General features: G+C 34.5%; 1 protein-coding gene across 1 annotated transcript in view; it reads right to left on the bottom strand.

The window, feature by feature from the left end:
• Positions 1–1,644: 1,644 nt before the first annotated feature.
• Tep3 (Thioester-containing protein 3) overlaps positions 1,645–16,869 on the bottom strand; it is a 41,483-nt gene continuing 26,258 nt past the window's right edge. The window contains exons 18-28 of the mRNA XM_071592212.1: positions 15,699–15,837; positions 14,195–14,313; positions 13,873–14,012; positions 12,661–12,910; positions 11,553–11,736; positions 9,947–10,152; positions 9,399–9,557; positions 8,896–9,071; positions 7,971–8,133; positions 6,164–6,266; positions 1,645–5,000 (exon numbers count right to left, since the gene is read on the bottom strand). Coding sequence (XP_071448313.1) covers positions 4,750–5,000; positions 6,164–6,266; positions 7,971–8,133; positions 8,896–9,071; positions 9,399–9,557; positions 9,947–10,152; positions 11,553–11,736; positions 12,661–12,910; positions 13,873–14,012; positions 14,195–14,313; positions 15,699–15,837 — 1,890 coding nt within the window. The 3' untranslated portion in view covers positions 1,645–4,749. The remainder of the gene's footprint in view (positions 5,001–6,163; positions 6,267–7,970; positions 8,134–8,895; positions 9,072–9,398; positions 9,558–9,946; positions 10,153–11,552; positions 11,737–12,660; positions 12,911–13,872; positions 14,013–14,194; positions 14,314–15,698; positions 15,838–16,869) is intronic.

Raw genomic sequence — 16,869 nt, forward strand, 5'->3', positions numbered from 1 at the left:
GACCTAATTCCACCTGGCATACATTCCAATTCTCTGCTTCATTTGCTTTTTCTCTTCAGCTTTTATTTTTATCCCACCATCCAATTCACCACCCATAGAATACAAAAAAGTCAAATATAGTATGCAGCCAAAAGAACCACCATAAAAATTGCCAGTGAAGTTGCATTATTGTTTGGTATTCTACTAGTTAAGGTGGGTTCTGGAACGACAGAGCCTAAACAACTGTAGATAAACATACATTCCCTTGCTTCACCCAACAAAACACAACTCAATATCCTACTCTACAGTAAGCTCCTCTTCATCTCTGTATACTTCCTTCCTGACCATCATTCCATAAAACATCCCTATTCTATTTCTCCCCCTTCCTCGTTTCCCTAACATTCTGCCTTCTATCGGTCTTCAACATACCACTGCCGATCAATGTGCTTTGGATTTCTCCCAGCAAATTCCCTCTCCTCCCCCACCATACCTAGCACTTCCTCATTTGCTTTCCTTTCTGTCCATTACACCTTCTCCATACCCACATTTCAAAAGTCTTCAATCTACACCATTCATCCTGCTTCAATGACCACATTACCAAACTACACTACACATCAAAGTTTTGACGAGCCTTTTCTTAACATCCTTGTTGTCAATTCCCCCCTCCTTGTGAAAGCTTCTTTGCCTAATGCAATTCTTCTTCTTATGCCCGAACTACTTAAATGATATTTTTCCAAAAAATTAGCTTATGCAATCCTATTTTAATTTTTAACTTAGCTTTTCTATTACTTGAAAACCACATAATCTTTGTTTTGTTATCTTTAGCCTCATCCCACACCTAAAACAAGCAGATGGAAATTATGACAGTTGGTTTTCATTTATCATTTTGTATTCATTGAATTTCCACCATTCTAGTTTCCATCACCAATTCAGATCACATCATCAGGTAATTTTTTTATGCCCTACCTGGTGCAGAAACTCTCCGATAGTGAATTAATAATGAAATAGCCCTGTGTGATTTTGAGCTTCAGGGATGTAGAGATAGGAAAAAAAGCCTTTCTTTTTCATCTGTGCTCCACAAGACAAATGTGGAACATAAAAAAAGTGAGATTTAGGAAAATCTAGACAATGACCATCTGGTGGACACCAGGAGCTATTGGCATGACAGTAACACTTCAGCATGGATATGATATTGCTGCCAACCACTCTTCAGCATCATTTTTCTTACGAATTGGAGAAGGACAACTCCATGCTTAAGAACTCTCCACCACCGGCCCACGAATGATGTTAGCAATTAGCAATTTTTGAGATAGCTAATGAGATGCCAAGCAATGGACTGATATCTCAACCACACCAATTGTGACCGCAACAATATGAGTAACTGTTGATTTCCATGCATTGATAACAAATACCCAATAAGAATCTAGATTGATATCATTTTTTTGATTTTCCAGATCCATAATCAATGTCAATTGTGACTGGGCAAAATTACCTGTTTGTTTATATGTAATCCAGTTGCTCATTCAATAGTTCAGAAAACTCAGGTCACGTCATTTAGTTATCAGTAACGTGTTTAATCACAGTATCCAGAATATACCGCTGACACAGGTAGTCTATGATCTAACGAATGAAATTAGAGGAGTTTTATTAGATGTTAATGTTTATTTTTTTTAAATCTTACTTAATTTAAATTTTTTTTTAAAACTGTACAATTTCATACAATAGATGTATCCATTTAATGCAAATTAACACTCATGAAAATTATAAAAAAACAACAAAATGAATTGTTATTAAAAACATACATAGAAAACAAATATCAATTATAAAAAACTTGAAAATAACACTCTTTCGTTAAGTCAGACTATTCATCACTTTTTTTTTAACGGGCAAGAATTATCAGCGGCACTCAGCACCAAAAAACAAAATACCATAGCTAAATGACTGTAAGCCAGACTCCTGATGCAATCTTATGTCCCAAAGAAAAAAAAAAGAACTCGTAGAAGTCTATCACGCTCTAACCAGCCAATTATTATGGTTTTTTCTCAGATTTCTACTTCAGAAAATTCCACTACTGATGGTTGCCCACCCTCTGAATTGATGATTTTCCATTTTCCTAGAATCGCAATATCTCAATCTGCAGTTTGGGTAGTTTTTTAAGGCACGGCATTTTCCCCAAGGGGCTTTCTAAGCAGCTTTCATACAAAAATTTAAAAAAAATCACATTCTGCCCTTTAAATTTTCAGTGTTATATGGATGGATGTGAAAAATTTATTTCTGGTACAAAAATTGTCCTCTTTAAAGCAAAGTATCATATTTCTCAATCCATGCCTTGCACTGGTGCATTAAGACGCAATAAGATTGATTTTTCAAGTTAGAATCAACAAAAAATACTTGAATCAGACAGAAAAGAATCAAAGTATTTTAACGTTAACACTTAATAGAAGAAAATGGAATTGTTACATTAAAGAAATAGCTACTATACCAGAGTTTATTCATTGATGAATCCCAGAAAATTTTCATCACTGCCGCTAAATTATTTCTCCAGTAATTTTCATTAAGGTTGTCACTTTCCTAATACAGAATGTCATCTTCACTTCCATCAAGCATCTTGCTATTCTATATTTTTAAAATAGACATTATGAACACACTTTTAACTTTCTCACAGTCTCACTTTTAACTTTCTGCCATGACTTCTTCAAGCTAACAAAAAAATTAGAATTCGACAACTGTTTCATTCTCCCCATCCGTGAGACATCATGAGTTGTTGCCTTAAAACCTTTCTTTTCGGTTTGGTGTGTTTGAAAATATGATTCAAAGGAGTTTGGCTTATGCATTAACGATGTATGACTCATATATATGTGCAGATGGTGGGCTTGTAGCATAGAGGTTGAATGATCATTTGGCCGATGACTTCAAGGTGCACAGCTTAAATCTGGGTGACGCTTCTGGTCATCCTTTACAGCTTAAACTAAACCTAGTGATGTTACATGCTGTGCATCAGATCTTCTTCCAATATAAAGGTTAGAATCTTACAAACAAGTTAAGCCTACACCATCTTGCCTATCATAACCAACTTTCCGGTTGACTACTGTGGTTTGGTTTGCATGTTCAAACAAAGGTCAATGTTGTTGAAATATTTTTGAGAATGAAATGAACAATAAATGATAAAAATTTCTTAAACAAAATCAAAAATATTAGTTTTCACATGGAAATGCACTTATCTCTGTATTGATTCATTACCCAATGTAAACCACTGGATTTATGTTAAATGTATCACTATGAAAGTTTTTACTGGTCTCAATTCTCAATTGAATTCTCACCATTGGTGGAAAAAGTCTGGCTTACAATCAATTACATATGGCAGGTACTTCATACATTAAGGTACCTAGCGATTAGAAATTGTAAAATTTCTAACTAATTTGAAAACTTTATAAAAATACATAACTAAATAGGCATTCCTAGGGAATTCCTCCGCCGAGGGAAGAAACATGAAAATTAAAAATTTCAACAAACAACTCAATAAATCTGAATAAATAATTTTCAATAATAAATATACTTTACTAGGATAACCTGGAAGACTAATGGTGATCGAGAACATGGTTAGAGAAATTTTATTTCCCTTGCCAAAACAACTGAAACTGGGCTGTTTCTTCGTGTTCAAATGATAATCATCGATGAGACTAGGAAGGCCTGATTTTTGAAAAAAAAAACTGATGTACAAAAAAAGCCCTAATCATTAAAAATTGTACAGACCTGAAGGCGCCTTGAGAATGAATTTTAGATGGCACTGCCTGAACAACTTGGTTTCATTCCGGTTTCTTTCTAATTTGCAAGTAGCAATGGCCTTCAACAAAAATAAAGTTTTCATCTGAATTTCAAGAATGAAGCTATATTTCCCAATGCAGTGTGACCTGAAGCATTCCCAATAGAGCAAGGCATATCAGAAAAGCCTGCCACAAAAGCATTTATAGCAAAAGGATCGGCTTAAATTGCACCTATTTCACTTTAAGTCAACTTCAAAAGACAAGCTAAAATATTAAAAATCACAATTAGTAGATTGTTATTCTGGATCAACTTGTTAAAAAAAAGTCTTTTGCAATTTACAAAAAATTTTCATCCTATAAAACTTGATAAAGTCTTGGTTAATTTTTAACGCGTTCAATAGAATATTTATAGTTGGTAAATATAACCAATAAAATAGCTCACCTTATCGAATAATAGTAAGCACCACTTTTAAAAGTGACAGTTATAAAGGTATTAATTGATTGACAAGTCACTCAACTTTTTAATCAACCAAAATGGCCTAAAATCAAGCATGAAACCAAACCAAAAGGAATGCATGCTTATTTTCACAGAATGGCCAACATTACCTAACGAGTTAAAATCAGATCATTGGCCAATATGCCTCTTAAAAAACAAAATGGTCCATTATCGATAAGATTCAAGAGGAGTCACCATCTATTTCTAGTTGGGAAAGACATTACTAATAATAAATTCAGTCATTACTTTGTTCCATTGCAACAAAGCTATAAGTCAAAACATACCCCAGTCCTCTGAGTAAGAGTCATTACTGTCATATAAAAATTTCACAATCACATTTTGTGAAATACAGACGTGTTAATGATTGAAACGTTAAGTTTCTTTGGAAAAGGCTACGCTTGATCAGATTTCAAGGACTTTTAAATTGACTCATAGCTTCGAGAAACGGACCCCAGACATTTGATATGATGCCCTTGTACTCTTGACACTGACTACAAGTCTCATTGGACGTTACTTCAAGTGTGACCGGAACGAGAACTTCATGGCGAGAATCACCAATGGGAGGGAAACGTAGTACTGAGACGTCAAACGACAAGATGACCCAGCAGTTGACCCCTCCGCTGTCCCAGGGCTCTTTTCGCTTTGGCTGTTTTGCGTCTGGGGGCCACAAGACAGCAAACAATCAGCGCCCTTGCTGTCTGCGTTGCACACATCGCAGAGACCACTTTTAACTGGCTTATAGAAAACTCGAGCCTTCCGAGCTGTTTTAAAGAAAAATTGATTGAGAACATATTACACAGCATTCACATGCTGGAGGTCAAAAAATGATTGAAAAATGATTCACCCTCCAAGAAATATATGAAAATGATGAGATGAGAGCTTTATGGCCAAAATACAGGATGAAATGTGAATACAAAGGCTTCAATAATTTAAAACACCAAGCATGCTAGAATGAAATCTATATCTAGACCTTAAATAACCAGATTGACAGAGTTTGACCTCATGCCTAGGGATCCAACCATGAGATATACATCCCCAAAACATTGACACGCACACAAAGAATTTCTCAAGTGCTATCAACATTTTTTAACATCAATTTAGGGTGAATTAACTCTTCCCATGGATCAGTACATGCACCAAATGCACTCAATCAGTCACATGTGACATTTAATTGTTCACAAGAGTATTGACTTCTTGCCAGGGACAATTAAAGGTCCCCAGACACTCATCTGCAAGTACTTTCTACATGAGGTTGTTGGATACATTGCTGAGGGAAGAAAAACACACCTCATATTCACACCACCAGTTTATAGGGAAATTAATTCCATGCCAGGGACCAAATACCGCTCACATGAAAACCAAGAGATTCACACGATCCCTTGCAGTGGTTCATGGGGAATGCAATTCCTGATGTCTTGGACCGTCTCCGAGGACCACGCTTCAAAGCAACCACTCATACAAACTGACCGACACCCACCCAAACATGCACCCCTGACACAAAAGTTGGAAAGGAATTTAACTGAAAAACACCAAAATACACCATAGCCTATTTTGGTAAGAAGTAATATCAAAATTGATCACAAAATGTCCTCAGGTGTATTTCAATGATCCGATTTGGATATTTCAGCAAAAAGTTATTTACCCATAAATCACCACATTGATGGAACACGAGAAACTTTTGTGAACTTCAGTTTTGAGCACACGTATTCAATATAGCAGGACCCCACTGCCAATAAACATATTTTCCCTTAAGTTAAAAATCATAAGGGATACCTGTAAATGCAGCAGATATGCATGGGTAATGCATTAGAAAAGTTACAATAGCATATATCGGTAGGTTGTCAATGATTTGCAATTCTGAAGGATATGTATTGCATTTTTCTCAAAACTATTAGCTAATGACAAAAAAAATGAAATTACTCACTCATATCATAATAGTCATAAACCATTACTGGCACAGGTTCATTCCATGCAACTCCATGGGTTTTATAGGCTGACACTGTTGGACAGTTTTCCTTTTTACCCATCTGAATGAGAGAAAAAAATATATCAGGACTTTTTTATTAACAAGTCCAAAAATTGCCGAGGCATAACCTTTGGTGTAATGCTAATCCATCATTATGCCAGTTTTTTTTATCAACACTTACAGCTATTCCTATTTTAACTTAATGCTGATGCAGCACCTTTCTATTTTAGGATTATGCCAATATTTTCATGAATAAGTAAACATTTGTTTTTGCTAGTAAAATACAGCCATTTTTGCTATGGCATAGTGGTTAAATAAGCACATAAAATGCTTAAACTAATGGTGAATGCTTTCATTGATGAAAAACACATTTTTTTTATAATTAACAATTTATGGCAATTTCTGAAACATGAATTCTTACTTAAAAAAAGAGAAATGTGAAATCAACTTGAGAGATTTGAAAAATATTTTCCTCCTCCATAGAATCAAGTCTTTCCAAAAATCAATATCTAGTCAATAGGAGCATAGATATAGAAGGCCACACTTTTACAACATTTTCCATTGATTGCCATCTTATTATTTTGTAGAGAAATCCAAAAAATGACTGCTGGACCAATTAATTCAAATGGCAAACCAATATACACAACTCTAACTTGAATTTTTGTCAACATCAAAATTACTGTGCTCAATATCCTGAGACTACAGACTTCACATTTTATATATTTAGGCATGCATTTCTAGAATCTAAATTCACCAGAACACAAAATGTAAAGATAAGCTATTTATACATATACAAGGGTGCGGCGCTTAAATCCGCGCAAGCACATGTTTCCTCGAATGAGATTTCCTCGCCGGATTAGCAAAAACTTCCCCAGACTTCTCCAAAGCATTATAATTAGCCACAATATTGTAAACAGTTGATCTGGGTTACCATCGGAAGAATCGAACTATTTCGTGTAAATATAACGCCCAGAGCGAACACTTTCGATGATAGCGGCTCTTCGATTGTACTCCGCATTTGTATGTAAAATCTCGGCCATTTTGAGGTCATGACTGTTTACTAGATGCCTATAGCTTTAATGAACGCCAATGGCAACCTCGAGTGGAACTAGAATAAGGCGGGAAATCAAATTGAAAGTTGTCTGGATTAAAGCATTGCACCCTGTATTGTCATAGCTACCCTATTGACACAAATGAATGGTATGAAAAATCCATGATCTCAAAAACCATGAAAGTTCTGACTCATATTTTTTTTAACTACTAACAGCAGCCCTCAGAGGAGCAAGGCCATTAGATATAGCTTCATGATCAGCTTCAAAACAAGTTAGACAATGCCCCTTGACATGCTAACATCACTTGGTGGAAGCTAATTGTATCTGATTCTATCATAAGAAGGCTTATTTTTAAGATCGTTAAAAAAGGATTTCTGGAATCAAGCAGTTTATTACACAGATTTTTAGGCATTATTTTCTTTCCAGATGAATTAAAAAGCAAGGCCATCCTGTACTCTTCCCACAGCCTGTGGGATAGCAGAGTCATCATACCCAAACCAACACAACAGCGAAATGAATTCCAGAGTGCAATACCATTTTGGACGGCAACAGAAATATTTATATTAATATTTGAAATGGTTTCATTGAAGGAAATCCAAAGGAAATTTACAAAACCATCCATGGGTCAGCTTAAGTGAGTTGGCTGCCATTCAACAGTTAAAGACCGATGAAGTCTTGCACTCACAAGTATATTTTGCTTGTACACACCATACCTGATCAAAGTAAAGGGACACGGAATTCCCACCGTTCTGCGTCTCTACTCTTTTCACACTTGGAGAAACCCTGAGACTCGGCAATGACTCGCCGTCAACGTAGAATCCACTTGGCAGTACAACTTCCATCAGAGCCATGTTGCTCATATTCCCACCAACAAATCTAGATGACAAAGAATCAACACAATTGTCAGACGGATTATTCATGAATGCAAACATAGGTTCAGAGGCTTTTGCGATGTGGGTATGAAGGCAAATGGAGAAAATAAAAAGTAAACAAATGAAGGGAAAAAATAACAAGAACTACAAGGCATAAGGAGGAAGGAAAGAAGACTGTCAAGCTAAAATTGAAGAAGGCAAGACAATTGGATTAAGGAGATACAGAGAGGCAATGGGATGTTGAAGAATGATGGCAGGGAAAGTGAGATGGAGGGAGGGAAAGAAAAGCTATTTTGGATGGCATTTGAGCGAGTCGGAAATATGAAATTGGTCAAGACAAAGAAATGTACTATTTTAATATGGGCTGTTGACATATTTAGTCTGTTGCTTAACTGGGCTTATGTAAAGTAGCAATTTTTACGTCATTGAGAGACATTGACATTTTAAAAGTTGTTTCGCTAGGCGTATTAAAAATTATTATACCTCAGACTGCTAGATTATTACTGGTATTAACAAATTGAAAATTCTTAGAATAACATCCCCAGGATTATTTTCTTCCACAAATGCCCGTGAGACATTTATGAACTTTGCTTTTGTCAGTTCTCCAGACAGTTGGATTATTCTGTAATACTGATAAAGGACTACTTCAAGGATGATCAACCAACAAGGACACGGGTGAACCACCACGGCACTGCACAGAGTGGGAGTGAGGCGAGGCTTGGAATTTAGCTCACGATTGCCATAGTAAACCAAATGGAGTGCATACCCAGAGCAGACAGAGAGTTGCAGGTGGTATACATTCGAGTTCTTGTCCACTTGTGGGTCAAGGGTGAAGAGAGGCCATGCTCCGGTGACGTTAAGGTTGTACTGATAGGAGAGCTGCACCACAGCAATGCCACTCCCTTTCACCTCCACCGAGAAATCTCGAGCCTTCTGAGGAATCTAATCAAATCGGTAAAAAATAAAGGAATGAACACAGGTGCACACTCAAGAACAGAGTGTAACAGGAAAGCATAAGACAATAATATCCATTTTGAATTAAAGCTGGCACATTAAAAAAATAATAATCTTATTCTTCTAAGAGCATTTAAATTTACTTCAAAATTCATCAAGCCTATATTTTTTTAATTTTAAATTAATTTGAATTTGTGTCGACTCAAAATTGCACAACTTGAAACTTGGACACAAACTTCAGCAAATGCACATGCTTTGTTATTCAAGTGAGACAAAAACAGCATCAATTCTAAAACATCACTAACATACACTGACCTGAGCTTTCTGCACTACCAGTGCATTTTCTTTAGTAATATGCATGGCAGGCAATGTCTCTTTCTTCTTCGTGTGTGAGAAAACGACAGACATGTCAGTGGCACTTGGTTGTATGATTTCTCCTAACTTTGCCAGTGCAGTGATTCCAACTGTAGTATCCTGTGATAAAGACAAAATTTATTTTTGAAAAGCGGAAGTCTTTAAAGAGGGAGAAAAATATTTTTTAATCAAAACATGGATAGACCTTGAGGATAAAATAATATGATGTCTGTTCAATAAGAATCATCATTCATTTTTTATTCACATCAGTAATTGCATTAATTTTATGATTTAATATGATTAATTTTTTATTTACATTTTTAGCTTAGTGTGTCATGTACAATGTGGTACAAGTTCCAATGATATGAATCCAGTATTGCATAATTGGCAGCCATTGCAAGCTGAAACAAGTTCAGTTCTCCAATGGCTGCTTCTGAATGATGAAGGAAAGAGAGCCTACCCTGTCTAACCCCTTCCCAAGAACATACTAAACCTTTCAAGTTTATTACCTGAGTTGAAGCAAATCCACCGAGGCTGTTTTGCTGGGATATCAACCAATTTGCGATGGGAAGTGCGTCACCTAAGAGACCGCGCTCCAAGTACGTCAGCAGGGCATATGCTGTCATCTCCACATTGGCAGCTCTCGTTGAAGATTTGATCCAGGGGTTTTTACTTTCACTCGGGGACACCTCCTTACTCCACCACTTCTCGGTCCCTGGAAATAATGAGATGTTGAGGAAAACTGAGGCTCAACAAATTTTCAAAGCTTTGCCTCTTATGGAGCATTTAATAATCCCACCTCCTGCAGTGTTTTCAATCCTGACAAAATTCACTGTTTACCTGGGGTAAAATTTTATATTTCAGTAACCATTGAAATAAGCCAAACAAAACTGATTAGTCAAACTTTAAAAATAAATTTTGTCTCACTAGTACACCTTCCATTAATCATAAAATTCTCCAAAAATTTCTCACAACACACATTTTTACACTTAAGCCGTAATACACTCTGCCTCAGAAGAAAAGTAGCAGATTATGCCAATAAAAAGGATAGATGTGTAATACCACAAAAATCTCCATCAGCTATTTGTGGTGATGCTTTCCAATTTGTGGATTTGAATTAAAATCATCATTAACAGTACTTTCCATATGAAAAACTTGGCTTTGGAGAGCCCTCCCAAGTGTGTGGCAATGAGCAGAAGCATCAGGGGGATCAGCATTCAAAGTGAAAAAGATGATAGATCACATTTCTTTTTCCATTATTATATTAAAAATTTTTAGATAAATTTATCATACAATTATTAAATTATATGAGCTTTAGGTTACTTTAGACTCCTCATATTCAATCTGTGTGTACCACAAAAAAATAGTATGCACTGGGTCAAATACCCTTAATATTGAATTGGTTATCATCAATATTCCACAGCACTACAGTAATCAACCTGGAAGTTGGTTTGATAGGTGAGGGTAGAACTATCCTCATTCCAAGCCAACATCATGTGAAACACACACAGTGGCAGGGTAATAATGGGGACCAGTTCCTTTCTTGCCACTTGCCACCCAAAGTTTCACAGAAAGATCTAGTTGACCCAAATAAACACACAACTTGGGCAAAGCTGAGGGTACCCAGGGAGGTGTGCCCAGGAATCAAACCCAGGCCCTCCAGTCAGTAGCCCAGTGCTCTCCTCCTGGATTACTATATTCCCATCAAAATATACTATACATTCAATTGCAATAATAAAATACAATTAAAAAAGTTAAAAAAACAGATATATCAGAAACTTATGGAGATATATGGGCTAAACAGGTGAACTTAGATGCATATAAAGATCAGAAAAACTGTAACATTTGCCATTAATTTAAAATAACAGGAAACATATTAATTGTTTTCTGAGAATTACAAAAAAGATAACATGATCTATTAAACTTCATATTGACCACATGATAAATAATTTATTATTATAGAGAAATAACATGCATTGCTCTAAGAAAAGTGAGTGTGTCTTACATGATTGAATAAAGAGAAAACAAAAGGGCAGAAGAGTCCACAGATTTTTATAGATATTCTCAAAAATGGTGTTCCCCAATATTTTACACAAGTTAATATGTCATACTTACCATTTGTCTTAGCCTTTGCTTCCAGCAGGTGAAAAGCAGTTTCCTTCACAGGGTGGCGAGCCATATGCAATGCATATGAGCATAAAGATATAGCATACGGATCTTCTAGGCCATCCAAGTTTTTCACAATGTAATCAAGAGCCTTGTTGATGATGTTTTGATGGATAGGTTTTGTATTGGTTTTCTGTAAAATTTAATTCGAGGTCAGATAATTGTACACTACAGTATTCACATTATCATATTATAAAATGATAATACGCTCATGTTTTAACATCAAATGATGTAGGTACATCGCAAATTAAAATTATTTCATTTGTATTAAAATGCTGTAAAATTTTATTTAAATTTATTACTAATTGAGTTCTGAAAACCAACATAATTTACATTAAAACATTCAGGAGTGGAAAATAAGAGAGAAATGTGGACAGAGCAAAACTATGTTTATGAATAATTTAAACAACTCAATTCCACAATTCATAACAATAATTGATATTTGTCATGCAAGTGCTCATATGGTAGTAAAAATATTAATTTCTAACCTGGGGCTCAAGGCAGACCTAATATATCATCTTCTATTTATTTAACTTAACACTTCATAGCTGACCAAAACCACGATTCTTACCCAGAATTAAATGCACAGAATCGGATGCAAACACACAAGACTCCTTCATAATATTCATGAGCTACATATACTATATTGTCAAAAACCAATTGAATTTACTGTTGAAAAACCTAACAAAAGTCCACAGGAAATCGTTTTGACTATTATCGAATCTCAGCAAGATACTGCTGATATTCTCAAAACCTGAACATCATTGAACTCCAAGAGTTTTTTTCAAAGGGGACCTCAACCTAGTTCAAGATAGTTCAGGGAGAAGTTTGGAGCGCATAATTACGTGGAAATCAGTGAAAAGAGCCAGGGTGTGTCTTCCCGGCTGACAGAAGTACACCATGGTGACACCCTGGCTAAAATATACCCTTGAATAAATGGTGTCCACTTGGGATTACAATTATGGCCTCATACATTCCCACCCGTTTTACATGAATGATTACACTAATTATGACATTTTTGCTATCAAAGAGTGTATAAGTTACCGAGAAAACTGACCTGGCTTTCAATGAAGGTGAGGAGAGTATAAGCTGTTAACGGAAGTGCTTTGGTCATATTGCCCTGCATGTCATCATAATTAATTGCTCCAACCTCAGGAAAACTCCCGTTGGGGGCTTGCATAGCCTTGAGCCATGCAAGAGAGTCCTCAATGACCTTCTTACTCCCAAAGAGAAGCTGCAGTTGGCCCTTGCCACGGTCCAGCAGAAAAGACGTCCGCGCCAGATATCGTGCCACAAATGCTGTGAGCCTGGATGTGGGGGAAAAACTCATTAAATCCACTCCCAGCAAAGATCATTGCCAACTTAGCGACTGTTTTGATTTCTATATTTATCCTGAATAAATCACTTGCAGGTTTCTATACAGCACACTTTATATTGCGTTAGCTTGCAGATATTCATGAAACGAAGACCCATAATGTGTATATAACCTCTGATTTGGAGAAAATTACCTTATGTGCAAATAAAATACACAGTTTGTAAGAATAAGATGAATTTACCCATATCTTAAAAATCAAGGAATACATTTTTTTAAATGAATAACTTTATATTTTCTTTTAAAATTTTTTTCAGCCCATCAAAAGTGGTACTCTTTCCAACCAAAACATGCATGTCAACAGGGTGTGCTAGTTAGCAATTACTTAAACCACTGCACTTTCATATATTTACTATATAATTGGGAAGAATGGAGCTAGGAGAAGAGCTATGCACAGCTATTTATTAAGTTATTGAATTTAATACACAAGAATTTGGAAAATATTCTAATATTAAAAAAATGGAGGTAAAGGTTCCTTCACCCTTATGTAAGCCTAGAATTAAGTGATTAATAATGAACAAACTTGATTTTTATTCGCCAACTCTGAATGGGATTGATTCAATTATACTGGAAGCTACACAGTTATAATTAACCTATATTTTACTAATTTACACTAAAAAATTACATTTTTAAATGCAAGATGACGATATACCTACAGCTTCTAACAAAAAAAATCACTTGATTGAACCAAGATATATAAATAGAATTCTGAAGGATTGGAAGAGCATTTCTCAATACTTTGATAATTTTGTACTTAACATGTATTCAACTGTGATTTTCAATGAATAATTTGAGCTAATTATTTGATCAAACAGTAAGATATATGTAAAGAAATGGTCAAAAGATCATTGAAATGATCCAATTTAATCAAAGCATATCATATATACATATATATACCATGTACTCCCACTGGGATCCTTAGAGCCAAAGCTACTGAAGGAGCCATCTCTCCTGCGGTAACTTAACTGCTGTTGATATCCCATTTCTATCAATTCAATGGCTTTTCTTTCAACTGCGGTCGTCAGTTGTTTGGTATTCTGAAAAGTGTAACCTGACATTAAATCCTTAAATATTAAATAATGTTTTGGTAATTAGTCACCTTTAATTCATTCTTAAAGAGGGTGGTAGACAATTGAAGAGTGAGAACAATTCCAACTGATGAAAATATAAACATTTTTTGAGTACTTCAACAACAATAATATTCTGTAGCCAAACTTACCTTGAGGTATTCTAAAACAATGATGTTTGGCACCAATTTGGCCATGTTCTGCTCTCCACAGCCGGTGGGCATTCTAATTAGTTTGGCCAAATTGGAAATGCTGTGACCAAGGAGATCTCCTGCAAAATAAAATAAATTGCTAAAAGATAAAAAACTACAACAAAAATGTTGAAGAACTAAAAACATAAATAGTACAAGTTATCACACATAAAACTTTAACAAGCTTTTATAAACACCAAGGTAGTGAAGTGGACACATTCCATTTCTGCAAGACTTGTGAAATTTAACAACAGCATAAAGTTAACATGAGAATTTATACGACCACATCAAATTGTGGAAAAGCAAAAGACATAAGGATATAACACAAAACAGACAGGGAGATTGTGTGTCCAGATCAGTCCATTATGCATTTTAAAAACATTCATGGCAATATTCACTCCACCAGATAACTGTTTATTACAAGAATTGCATAAAGCTGGGTAAAATAACTGCCATTTAAAGTGGAGGTGGTGCAAAAAAAGCTTTCCTTTGATATTAACAAAAATAATGGCAAATATATTTTGCTTCAATCTATAACATGAAAATCTACAATACAATGAATCATTGAACCTTAAAAGGAGGGGCTTTTTCATGTATGTATGTGTAAACATAATTGTTTAATATTTTTTTATACAAAGAAAACTAAAAAGCATGATACATTGAGAATTAATTGAACTTATTTAGAGATCCCAACATATCCAGCAGCAGATAATTTTACGTATGGGGAACAAAAGGTATTCAGAAGTAACAATAAAATGAGTTCTTTTGAAACTTGGCGGGATACATCACAATTAAATACTTTAAATAAAGTTTTAAAATTGCTACCAAAGAAAACATTCTCACAAATTACATTTCAAACCTAATGCACCAACATATATATATATATATATATATATATATATATATATATATATATATATATATATATATATATATATGTATATATATATATATATATGTATATATATATATATGTATATATATATATGTATATATATATATATATATATATATATATATATATATATATATATATATATGTATATATATATGTATATATATGTATATGTATATATATGTATATATATATGTATATATATGTATATGTATATATATATGTATATGTATATATATATATATATATATATATATATATATATATATATATATATATATATATATATATATATATATATATATATGAGAAAGTTGCCTATCCATTTTACTCCCATATGTTGTATATAAATATGCTTGGATGCATTGCAGTCCCTAAATTAGTGCAATCAATTTCGAATTTATCATAATTTTTAGCTTTCATTGTAACTTCCACCTTCAAAAAAAGACTAATGTTGTTGATTTTTGTCAATGTTCTACTTCTCCTGAATTAGGAAACCAAATATTTACAATACTTTGCAGTTAATCCAATGGGACAAGGGTATAAATAAATATTTTTACTTATACTTACCTACAGATGATACAGATATCATTTCTGAGTCTGCCACAAAATTGTGAGGTAGCTCCATAGTCAAATTTGCAGTAAACTGTTTGGCATACCGTAGATCTACAAATACAGCCTTGTTCATGTAAATTGTTTCACCTTCAGGCTTTATAGTTGGTTATTAGAGTTGTGCCAAGGAATTGTATGAAATAAAAAAATATATAAAAATGAATTTTCAGCAAAAAAACTCACCTTAGAGATTTAATATTAAAACCCATGATCATGATATATGAACAAATTTTTGGAAAAAATGCTGATACAATCACTTCTAGAAAGCCACAAACAACGACAAGATAAAACAAAAGTTTTAATGAGTTGTTTCTGCCTTCAGGTTTGGTAACCATTATGACAAAGGTATCTTAAAACAATGACCAATTACCATTATCTTGCAAAAAAAGCAACAGAGTTCTGCAGGAGAAAGGGTTTAATCATGACGAACACTTGACTTAAATACCACATTACGTGTACGTATACAAAGAAAGTGTCTGAACATTCAGAAAGAGCTCAGTACATTATTTTACAGTTAGGCACAGGTAACAGGCAACAGGATTATTGAATCGGACAGTTTACCTAGAGCAAATGAGGACTCAGATTTTAATTTAGTAACAATGAAGCCTAAAACCCGATGTAAAAAAAAATAGGGAAGACAGAAAAAGAAATTGACTGTAGAAGCATTAACTAGAACTACAAGGAATGAGTATCAGCGGGCTGAAGAGAAATTATTGGATAAGTAAAGGGATCTGAGTATAATAGAAGAATAGTCGGAACTTATCAAAAAAGGAATATAAAAAAATAAACAATACCATAGGAAAAGTAAATTGGAAAATGAAAAGAAAACTATGGATTACGGACAAGATGAATAGAAAGAGTGATGAGAGAAGGAAATGGAAGAATTTAAACTGAGAGTTAGGTAAAAGGAAGTATAAGGGTTGAATAACAAACTAAGATGGGAAAATGACAGGGTGAAAGAAATTTCGAGGATGATGCAGAGTGAAGATATGGAAAGTTTGCACAGAAAGGGTGGAATTGGCACCCTAAAGGAAGGTGAAAGCACCGTCAGGAAGTAAGACAGGAAAACCTGAGCAAACTATCAAAGATAAGTAAGGAAAATTATTGATTGAATCAGGGAAGATTCACG

Source organism: Hetaerina americana, unplaced genomic scaffold (assembly GCF_022747635.1).
Source record: "Hetaerina americana unplaced genomic scaffold, ioHetAmer1.1.p SCAF_5, whole genome shotgun sequence".
NCBI lineage: Eukaryota > Metazoa > Arthropoda > Insecta > Odonata > Calopterygidae > Hetaerina > Hetaerina americana.